This window comes from Aplidium turbinatum, chromosome 11 (genome assembly GCF_918807975.1).
Source record: "Aplidium turbinatum chromosome 11, kaAplTurb1.1, whole genome shotgun sequence".
Classification (NCBI taxonomy): domain Eukaryota; kingdom Metazoa; phylum Chordata; class Ascidiacea; order Aplousobranchia; family Polyclinidae; genus Aplidium; species Aplidium turbinatum.
Window position 1 is genome coordinate 15,631,137 of NC_137482.1, and position 11,557 is coordinate 15,642,693.

The 11,557-nt window shown below is 35.9% G+C and overlaps 1 protein-coding gene across 1 annotated transcript; it reads right to left on the minus strand.

Annotated features, from left to right (window-relative positions):
* Positions 1-214: 214 nt before the first annotated feature.
* LOC145779781 (uncharacterized) lies at positions 215-9,949 on the minus strand. Its single transcript, XM_082591423.1, has 5 exons — positions 9,747-9,949; positions 8,536-8,592; positions 2,708-2,781; positions 2,109-2,263; positions 215-1,742 (listed from the first exon to the last, which is right to left on the minus strand). Exons 1-5 carry the CDS (start codon positions 9,844-9,846, stop codon positions 542-544), a joined length of 1,587 nt encoding a protein of 528 aa, XP_082447549.1. The 5' UTR covers positions 9,847-9,949; the 3' UTR covers positions 215-541.
* Between the last annotated feature and the right edge of the window lie 1,608 nt (positions 9,950-11,557).

Below are 11,557 nucleotides of genomic sequence, written 5' to 3' on the forward strand. Positions count from 1 at the left end.
CTGATTTTACTTTTTTTTTTAGACCTCTGCTATGTTTGGCAATTGGCATACCGTATATTGTGTTTCGCTGTGATGGTCAGAAATAAAAACAAACTTACATGAGCCGATAGAGACGGCGAAGTTACAAACGTCTTAAGTCTTTAATTTTCGTTGTTCTATGTATCGTTTTTATACTTTTGTGCTGATGATAGAACACACAAAGAACTATCTTCAGAACCATCAGAACAGTTGTATTAACATAATTAAACACATCGCAAAAAAGCACGTGTCACAATTAAAGCAAGTCAGAACTACAAATCGAGACACTGGTTATCTTCAAAGATGCAACGATAACAAATAACACAAAAAACAAAGATTAACATTTATTTCACATATTCATGCAACGTATGTAGAAAAAACAGTGTTCAAAAACAAATACCAGTCTTCAGCAACTTAAAGTTTGCTGTCAAAGCTTTAGTGTCAAAACTGATAAATAGGTAAAAACAAACGTTCAAAACCTGCTGAAGAAATAATAATTTAAGTAGCGAAAATAAAAATGATTTCATAGTTTTATTACGGGAATGGACAACAAAGCAGAGTTTACCTGAGGCAAGTTTTGGTTTACTGGGACGCTGGGTTCACTCGCAAATGAACGTATTTTTTTAAGCCCATTCATTATTTTATGGCTTGGAGAACGTGACCTAACCCTGCCACGGTTTAACCGTCTTCTGCAAAGATGTAAAAAAGGTCCGGAACTTCCAAAGTCTTGCTCTTGAAGTTTCAAGTCCAGACGCGGCTCTTCGACTCGGGGAATATTTATGGGCGGACTGTGTGATATACAAGTGTCGCTTTTAATTCTGATAAAGTGCGCGTTTTCATTATTATCAAAATCTTGTTCGCATGCAGTTAAGCTTTCTGTACTTCCATTGGTACTGCTGTTTTCGCAGCTGCTGTTACTGCTGCTGGAAAGAGGATTATGTGAAGATCCCAGGATTAGGTTTTCCCCTAATTGTGGATTGGCAAGAAAAGTTGACGAAAGACCAAAGGCAATGCTTTTTGAAGAAACTTTTTTTTGTTTACTATTATTGTTGTCATCCCTGGTATTTTTATTCGTTTGATGTCCATCTGTTTTTGGGACACGGTTAAACTTTCTTCCCAAGCACGGTGAAAGTTTACCTATAAAGTTTGAGTGGCCAACACCTATTTTATTTTTTAAGAAACGCGATGGACTAACAGACCGTGAACTGTCGCTGTCGTCTTCACTTAACGCTGGCGAAGAGGAACTGGACTTGGAATTCATATTGTTTGGGATTGAGCTTGCTTGGGGTACGGTGAAGGATAGTCCACCACTCACTGTCGAAGTCGATCTCATGTGACTACGGTCTTGATTAACAGTATTGGAACTTGCCCAGCGTTTCAAAGATGCAGAGCTTTGATGATTTTCAAATTCGCGTATTGGAGATCTTCCTCGTTTTTGAGGAGGAGTCGTACAACCTGACAACCCCGGGTGTAGTAAACCGACCATTCCGACACTTGTGGTTGCTCCAACAAAAAGATTAAGAGCCTCGCTGTCGCTAGAGGGCGAGCACAAGCTTGGGCACAAGTCCGTCCTTGTCACCATCTTCGACCAACCCTCTCGAGCAGAAGCTTCGAAGAAGTCGCAGCGAAGTCTCTCCGCCAGTTCAAAACCTTCCTCTCGTGATACTTTTCTCACGTAATCTAAGTCTCCCTTGTTTCCGACCACCACCAGGGGAGGTATGCGACTGCAAAATAAATAAAATTTTATTACTTCAAATCCACCAACATAAATTCCTTTAATGAATATAATTGCAAATTCTAACTATGTAGATACACTTCAATTACATATCTTAGTCACAAGAACACGTTCATTTGCGGTGTTGCAAATCAATATTGCCAAAATCAGAGCATTCAACACTGACTCATTTTTCTCTGCAGCTTATCCGTTACCGCATGTGTCAATTGTGTCAAGGCAGACTGCCAACCGACAGACTGCATTTTTTGTCGGTTCACTTTAAATTTTGTCAACCTTAACATTTTTAAAAGAGATAAAAGTTACTTAACTAAAGTTTGTTCAATTTTGCATCTGTTAACAGACGTTTTTGGTTTACCTGTGATCTTTTTCCTCCGAATCAATTGTTTTTTCAATGATTTTTGTCGCAGTTTTCTTGAGCTGACGAAATCCCTCTCTGTCAGTGATCGAATACACCATTATGATGGCGTCTGCCCATCTGATGTGATGCTCAACTGATGATAATCTCATTCCCTGTCAAAGCAGCAATGAACAAATTCGTTTTAAAAAAATACAAGTTTTTGGTAATTTGCCATTACCAACACTGTTAAAGCACGATATAAAGAAATTTATGCTGCAATTGGTTTCGTTCAATTTCAATATGTGGTCTCAAAGAGCTTTCCTCAATTACTGCAACCAAATCGGTAACAAATAATGTTACATAAATTATAATGACTTGCGTTCACAGTCACCAGAATAACGCAAGTCATTTTATTTATCAAATGCCTGGTGAACAGCCTCTCTTTCCTCTCTTTCTGTTTAGCAATAATGTGATGTTGACGTTTTGTTTGCAAAGAAGCAGCTTACTGTTGAATGTAGCAGGCAATAAGTAAGCTATTGGCTAAAGTTTAATGTGTAGTTTATCCATTACCCTTAGTTTACCACGTTTTGAAAGTTAAGAGAAAAACTTCAGTCTACCTTGTCAGAAGTATCTTGGATATTGACACGCAGTGGTTCTCCGTCCACTTCTGTAACTCTTTTACAATGCATATCTGAAAACAAAGATATTTTATGTCTACAACGTTCAACCAAGAAACGAGAGCCTTCAAGGGTGATAGTAACATTCTTCATTATTCGTGTTTTGAGCAATTTTAAGGTTTATTGAACACGCGTTTGCTTCAATGGATATTTTAATCCCCGCTTCGGCTAGTTATTGAACGGCAGCTGTTGCTGTCTGTGCAAAGTTTTGATAAATCGTTAGCACCATGTTTACGAGTTTAATAAAAGGATAAGCGTGGAATGATGAGTTTTGTACTTAACAAAGTTTATGTTATTCGGTTGATTTAACGTAACAGCTGTACGGTTTGTGTGTTTGTGATCTCGTAATCTCAATTGAAAAAGTAAAGTGCAGAAATGTTTAAAAACAACTTTAATGCTTATCAAATTGTTCCACTGCAGAAATGTACACAGCAACAGGCTTAGTTCCAAGTACCTCTACTTTTATGGACTTAATAATTTACAAAAAGTCAATAGCAAAGCATTAAATTCTCTTGACCAAACAACACAAAAAGAAACTTGAACTAAGTTAATTTTCAAAAGTTAAAAAAAAATAATTTTGTTTCAATATCCACTTAGCGTATGTGATACTCCGATTACCCTTAATCGTAAAATTCCTTCTTTCTGCATAACATGCTAAAAAAGCGTTTTCCACAAATACCTCTGAAGCTAAAATCAATCAAAAACAAAATGTTGCCAAAATCTGTTAAAACGGCAAAAGCAACTAGAAAAGTAAACTTTCATTCTTTCATCGCCCTTTAGTGTGTGACGCAAGTTCAGTTTCAGCGTAAACATGAAACAAATCCATCATCAATTGGATTCACTCTGAAGACATTCTCGAGTGACGCATGAAAACATCTGAGGCCTTATCATTACAGTTCACAAACAGGTTGTGTATTTTTTACTATAACACTCACAATGGTGATTGATCATCAAATCATCACGCCAACTTGGGCATCAAAGTCCCCCCCTCTCCCATGCCATATGGTAGACCTAAATACAAGGAGTATCCCGGCTGGCAAAAACTGTACTTTTTACATAGATTCAAAGTCTGGAGACCAGAACTTAATTGAAAAGTTAACAAATTGTTAAAATATGAGTTTAGATTAACTATATCTGAAAAAAATAATCTCTTTGAATAAGTCATACTATTTACGTTTGTGGTCACTTTGTGGTTTTGATTAAAGTAAACATCTTCAACCAATGGCGGTTCTTGATCATTTTTAATGAAAAACGCGCGATCGATTTTGCTTGTTTGCAAATCTGTATTTTTCTCTGAGCACTTTTCGATACAGCATTTTCTCCATTACAAGGACCCGCCACTGAAAGCAATATCATAAAATATTCAGATTATCATCCAAAATGATTTTCCGATAAGTATGTTTGATACATAAGGCACGCGAAACGTTGCTATCGTCTTAGTACACGGAATGAGATGCAACAAGATGGTTCCAAAAACACTTGTAGATCAGATAAACTATTGAAAACCTGCAATCTTAAGAAAGGCAAAACAAATTCAAATTAAAGAAACCCATTCACCAGCTCTTTCAGATCTGAACGTATGCGTATATACTCTTACATTCAAGTAGCCTCGATCATCATTTTTTTAATCTGCAATAATTGTGTATTTTCAAACAGAAGATATCTTGTGAATCGGAAATAAAATGGTTTTAATTCTTAAATTAATAGTTTTTAGAGTTGTTTGGAATCACTTGTTTGATCCATCTTCAAACGCCAACACTTATATGATATATGAAATTAATCTCACCAAAATCTAAATGACATTGGTTAATTTCAATTGTGAAAACCAGTTCACCGCTTAGGTCTGAGAAGGAAGTATATGACAGCTGTAAGCTTCGAACGTGACATCCAAATTGTAATTATCATAAAATTTGCAAAAGAATGTCCTTCAACGACCTACAAGATTCAACGGAGGAATACGAATTGCAGCTTGTTGTTGGTTCGGTTTGTAATGGAGTTGTTAATTTGCGCACGTCACAGTAAGCCATGTGATTTTGCTAGGCAGCGAAAAGACGGTTTTGCATTCAGTTAATTTGACACCACACAACCTTAAGTAACCATAACGTCAAATTGGTGTAATCCCTTTTGGTTTTATGTTTTGTAATTATCAAGCAAATTTCATATCGCCCAAAAGAATAAACAAGAAAATAAACTACAGGAAAAGCAGTACAGTGATAAAACTGAAAACGTTCAACCAGTGTCAGTGGCGTAATTTACTATCGTCAAATCGTCATAAAACCAGTTTTGGAACAGCAAACATTGCATTTCATGCCGAGTTATCGTCGAAATTATCAAAACTCTTCATTTCATAGTTAAAACAAATAATACAAACAGTATAAATTAGCCATTAAATAGTTTCATCGAACAATTACTGTAAGACAAGAAAATCTTGAATGTCACTTCGAAAGGGTCTTATATTAACTCGTGGATGTGGTCACCAGAGATAAGATTGTGTGATTTTGTATGGTTCGCCTGTGTGGTGTTTGTAAGCAATACAAAGCCGTCTTTTCGCCGCCCAGAAACACTAATTCATACATCGAATGTACAGGTAGTGAATTGCTAAATATTTCAATCATTCTAACATTTTATCATGTAACAGAATGCTGCTCCGACATACGCATCAGAAAACAGCACTTAAATAAAAGTTGTCAAAACAGTACAGCTAGTACTTACTGCATAACCTATAGCACTAGCGCACTTTCAAACAGCGAGTGTTTTTTTAGCGTTCGATCATTGCCATTTAGTTGCAGACAAAATCTTAGTTGGTCATAATGTATTTTTGACCAACTGGTGTACGAGTAAAGTAGGCTTACATTGCAGTAATTTTGTTTTGAAAAGTTCAAATTCGTCTTTAAGAGCTAATGGTACCAAATTTAATAAACTGATGTCTCTACATTTATAAATCAACAATTTTACCTGTTTATTACTGTAAAGACAAGAGAACTTTTAATAAGAAAGTCAACGCCAAACGCAAACACAAGCGCTAAGATCAAGAATGCAGACGATTATACAGCACAACTGCTTGAATTACTGACAAAGCAGATGCCAGGCCCCTACAAGACAAATTCCTTTTTTTAAATACAGACATGGTTTATTTTTACCATCTCAACATAGCTGAGATTTTTTATCGACTGTGCTCTTGTCAATTTTGCGCTGTAGTTAACTAACGTTTCACTATTAAACGCAAGATAGAAGACAATCGGTATTATTTTTTTAAATTTTGTTATGACCAGAACCAGACCTGGAACTAAACTCAAGTCTACCGGAACCAACGGCAAATACACTAACCAATCCGTCACCGGGAGGTTGAATTCCCGAGTATTTTTGTTTTCAAGCTGTGTCTATTTCGATCGTTGCCCTCAAGCAAGCAACCCGTTTATTGCGGGAATGATTTCTTTCGGGTATATATAATTTGACGTGATTTGGTTTGCTCGTAAAACTGATGTTTGGGCAATATCCAATATCAAGGTTTGGCTTGAGCTTAAGGCAACTGCGATTAAATTCCATGTCCAGCGCGTGCGGTAGGTCGGTCTAACTCTAACAAGAATGCATTTTGATTTTCAGTAAACTATCTCATAGGCAAAGGCAGTAGCGGATCCAGGGAGGTACTTGTTTCGTTTCGAATCGTTTCGTTTTTTTGTTGAAACTTTTGTGTCAGTACAAAATTTTTTCTAGATCCGCTTCTGGTCTTAAGGTCATTTTGCAGTGGAATCAGATGAATGATTTGCTTCGACAAAAATCACACATCAAAGTCCGCTCGTGATTAATATTAAATGGCCCGATGTCACAGTCCAACTGTTCAATGGTACAAATTTTGTTCAGTCCAATTTCATTTTGTAGATGAAACTTAGGAAATTTATTTTTTGCTTAAAAGAATATATTACAAGGCAAATCTACATAAGTATAGCCTTTCACAGTGTTTACCAGCCCACACAAGCAGAAAATACAAACTCTCGCAACAAGATGAGCAGTCGAAACACTACAGTAAGCGAATATGCAAGGAGAATACGCGGAAGGGCGTCACGTTACAGAGACATCGGTGAGGTTCACCGCAGCAAAAATAGTTTGACGTAAGTCGAATAGTTCGATTCGGGTGGCGCAAAATAAGATTAGCAAAGAAACTGAAACAAGAACAAGGATGGTCCAAGACCAAGGACGGAACCATCCCACAAGGTCATGTTTACTTTAGAAATCATCAAACATAAAATGATTTTAAAAACACAAAACGACAACATGGATCCCCGATTTTCAATGACCCGAACCAAGCTCCCTTGCAAACATGCTTGGCTCACCATATAAGATAGCTTTTTTACAGACCAAAATTGTCTTCATCATAAGTAACAATCAAACTCAAAAGTGTTTTTCTTCCAACTGCACTGATAAACAAGCTTGATACAAACTCTTCTCCTGACAACATCATGCCTTCACCACAACTTTGGAATAAGAATTTTGGCAACATTAACACACAACTGTTCAAAATGTTTGTGAACGACAAAGACAAAACTTCTAGTTCATTAATCTCTATCTACCCCAGAGTAAATGTCACATATTTGAAAAATTATCTGAAACCATCAAGAAAAGCAATGAATAAAAATTGAAAAGTGTAATTGAAAACACCTAAGGTTTTGTACAACTCACACAAAAAAAAGGTTATCGGACAATCTCTGAGTGTGAATTTTGAAAATTTTAGGCTGATGTTTCAGGTTATTGCCAACTTTCTTGGGAAACGTTCATCTATAAAATCACAGAACTGCAAACAACGCAAAACGTTGGCTAAGTTACAATACACATTTTTTTCAACGGAACTTCTTAAATAGCAACGTTTATCGATTTTGCAACGCGCTGCGACTACCCCCAGGTCAAGAAAGCCGTTTCAATGTAAAACTACTTTCCTAAGGTGAGATGCATGCTTTTGTTTCTTATAATAATAGCTGAGGACGGAAACCAACAGCAATGTCACACAAATGAGTCAAATAATCCCTTGCTCAATCATATCAGTGCTATGACAGTTTATTGAAACGATACTACAGTAGGTGTAAATTCAACGGGAAACCACATAATTCTTCTTCCCATACCAGTTATTTCCTCACATCGTCGATAAAACATCGATGGTATTTCGCTGTTTATCATCACACACTTTCAACGTGAAATATGTGAAATCTATCTCATGAACATGGCTTGACACCAACATTCAACAAGCATCGTTTGACTGCAAAGACTTAGCACAAACTTTATTCGAAATTTGCTGGTGTGAAGCAAAATTCTCAACATATTTTACTGACAGCGCAAAACAGAATTTTATGCTTGAAAGATTAAAATTTGCAACCTGCAGTTACAGCGCGAAAATACACAGCTTTTGGATTACGGCACTAAAGTTATGGCAACTGCCAATGCTGAAAATTAAAAAAAATGCCAAAAATAGGCTATATCAAAATGCCAAAATCAAAGTAGCCCGCCAAACGATTTAAAAAGCGCTCAAAATTTAAAAATTTGGTGTTAAAACTGCCAATATGGCAATCCTGTTTGCCTTGCAAGATAGGCCTAGCGTTTCGCTTCTTGTTCAGATGCCACTATGGCGACGTCCACGCATAAAACCCAATGCTCAACTTGAAACATTAAATGCTTTGTGTGGTGGGGTTTCAAAGTGTGTTTGTAATGTCAAAAATTTAAACATGATATAAGTTCAGAAACAAAATACAAGCACAAGAAGGAAAATTATCTTCGCTTACCTGTATTTTCAACATATTCACTGATGAAACGCTTGGTAAGGAATCGTACAACTGAAGCTGAAAAACATAACAAAGTGAGCAGGTCAACTTAGAGAACATCTTTTGGTCATACTACGTAACAATGAAGCACAAGCACGTGTCACAAAATGCAGCAAATTTCGTGCCATTCTTTCGTAAAGTGAGACATGCATCGAGCGTACCTTACTTGGAAAATAATTATTATGACTTTGAATCGCATCAATACATGATCACCAAACACGAAAAATGTTTTTCAGAATGATGATACTCAAATTTAAAAGTGTAATGGTTAAATTTAATGACGTGTTTTGGTTGAAATGTTTAGTTTTACTAGAACTGTTTCAAAAAGTATGAACTAATACATTTCAAGAAAACTTGTAACCAAAAACCACAAATATTCCCATTTTAAAGGATGGCCCAATTGTGAATCATTTCCCAGTTAGCAAAGTTGTCATTTTTGCATCGTTTCTGCACCTAAAGACGTTAAAATGATGTAAAAACAATAGCTTTTGTTGGCTGCATAACAACTGCAGTCGTGTTTTTCTGACAATGGCATTTTACAAGAAGGTTCAGAACAAAATCAGAACAAAATTTTTGCCTGTCAATCAAAAAACCAGGCATGGTGTTGCATTAATTGTATAGAAAGTAGGTCGTCACTGTTTCAAAGAAATTAATCGGATTTTTCTTGAAGCAAACCAGGTAACAAAAAAGGTGAACTCGATTAATTTACTATCGATCTCAAAAACGGATACCATGTATTCACTGGCAGTATGTCAAATTAATGTTCGCTTTAAAGTCACAGGTCAAGTAACAACTCAAAGCGATTTCGCTGTCTGGGTTTCTATCATGATATTGCATGAATCAAACTAATCGACAATTCTTCTGATGTTCAGGAAACCTTAAAATTGAGGAGACTTAGTTTTCGATCAAAATTACTTTGTTATCATTTATGTCTGTGACGAAAAAGGTAGATAAACCGCACCAAAACGAGTTAACTGCAACAGAGCACATGCTTAGAAGGATTGGGAAGACCTCACCCAAAAAACAGTTTCGGTCTAGACTAGATCATAAAAATTTGATTCTAACAAAGCTTTTCAATGTTGTTCGTGTATAATTATTGTCCAAGGCGACTCACAAAATATGTCTTGCTTGAACCATAATTGCAAAGGTTTGTGATGTAGGCTATATTTTACCTGATTTTCCAACTTTTCGGGGCCCGACAACGACTATTTTGTATTCTCTGAGTGCATTCGTTGTTAAAATGGAACGTGTGCTCGGTATGTCTACACGCATGTTTTATTTCTTACTGCTTTGATGTCAAATCACTTTGCGGTACAGCAGTGTTGTGTTCCGGATGGTAAACAAGTTGTCAAACAATCTAATCAAATTATGTCAAGTTGCTGAAAATAAAAAAAACAAAACGTCATGGACAATTGAACATTTGAAGCAATTTCACAGCCGGCCATCATGGCTATCCCAGACATGCTGAAAATACCAAATTGGTCATTGCAGTTTATCCTAAATCAAAAGGTGTTAAAACTGCTGAAGCCAATGTGATGTTTCACGAAGTTTTAACTCTTCTTCAGCAACAAAACGTCACTTGGGGAAAAGTGGTTGAAATGTTTGGTTGTCCTGAGAAAAAAAAAACAGAAAACTAAAAATACAGATAACAAATTCATAATCAAAAAATTTATAATTGCTTCAAAAACTGTAACGTTTCCATTTTTAATGCTACATCCAATCTGCAGTGAGCTATTCTACTGAAAATGTGAGCAGTAATTTTTGAAACATTTGTTGAACATGACTTTCTTTACTTTTTGAATTTTAGGCTCTGTTCTTTTTCTCAGATCAAGCAAAGCTTTAACCTTCTTGTGCAAGAACAAAAAAAAGAATAGACATTTACAAGTCTTTGCGTATTTTTATTTTCAAAAATTTGTAATTTAAACAAATGGTTATCAAGGGTTGAATGCATGTAAAAAACAATTGATAAACAAGCTTCTCCGAATGAGAGACTTTGATAGACAAATGTAGTTTTCTTTTCTCATTAATTAGAACATTGTCTTCATGGATATGACAACACAAAGCAAAAATTTCAGTCATCTAAGAATCACGACTTGCCAACAGTCAATCAATTATATTATATATTTATTTTTTCACTCAAAAAGTAAATGCTGACTAAATTAAGGCATTTATGGCATTAACATGCGAGTGACTTAAGTAGCCTACGTACAAATACTATACATATGGACGTTAGGCCTACATACTTTTAAAATAAAGTGATTTGAGAACCAATTGTTTAGTCATAAAACTTCTTTCAATCGCTGAATTGAAACTTGGACGTCGCTAAAGCTATGCTTGAAGCTTGGAGAAGAAAAAACTTGAAAACTGCCAATCATACTTTTTGCTGTTGTTCTGTCATTGTCATTCATCAATCGTTTCGTAAGATATTCTACGCGTAGGCTACATTTTAAGCTGCTTCACAATACCAAGTGAAATCATGCTGAAGTAACAGGGTTACAAGCTAAACTGCCAACAAAACGTTTCCAAGACTTCTTGAGTTGTCTGACAAAGAAAACAATTTTTTGTTCGTAATTTAAAAGTTAACATTCAAAACAAGGCGTCACCATTCCCACGATCATGGCTTTTACCTCAAACTTGCCTCTGATAGGCGGATGGCCTCATGTTCTATTGATTTTATGATTGATATCTTGCAGTTTACTCCAGTTATAATAGGCTACATTCATATACATTTCCTCACTCTTCTCAATGCAAATTATAGCTTTTTTTCTGTCACGCATAGAAAAAGCATTTTAATAATTAATGCAACCACGACAAAAAACACCATGCATTGCAGCGCATATAAATAAACTCTTTCTTTACACTGACACAATCTGTAGTTTATAAATATGTCACTGTCCTTGTGAAAAGCTATATGGAGGGTCAAAATATCAGGGATCGAAAATTGAAATGATCTGAAAGGTTTTGCTTTCTGCAAAGCACATCA

What these genes read in the sequence shown, in the direction of transcription:
- LOC145779781 (XM_082591423.1), bottom strand. Translation starts at nt 9,846, where the DNA reads ATGCGTGTAGACATACCGAGCACACGTTCCATTTTAACAACGAATGCA. An exon ending in CCGAAAAGTTGGAAAATCAG is followed by an intron (nt 8,593 to 9,746) that starts GTAAAATATAGC and finishes TATGTTTTTCAG; the next exon opens with CTTCAGTTGTACGATTCCTT. An exon ending in TCCAAGATACTTCTGACAAG is followed by an intron (nt 2,264 to 2,707) that starts GTAGACTGAAGT and finishes CTGCTTTGACAG; the next exon opens with GGAATGAGATTATCATCAGT.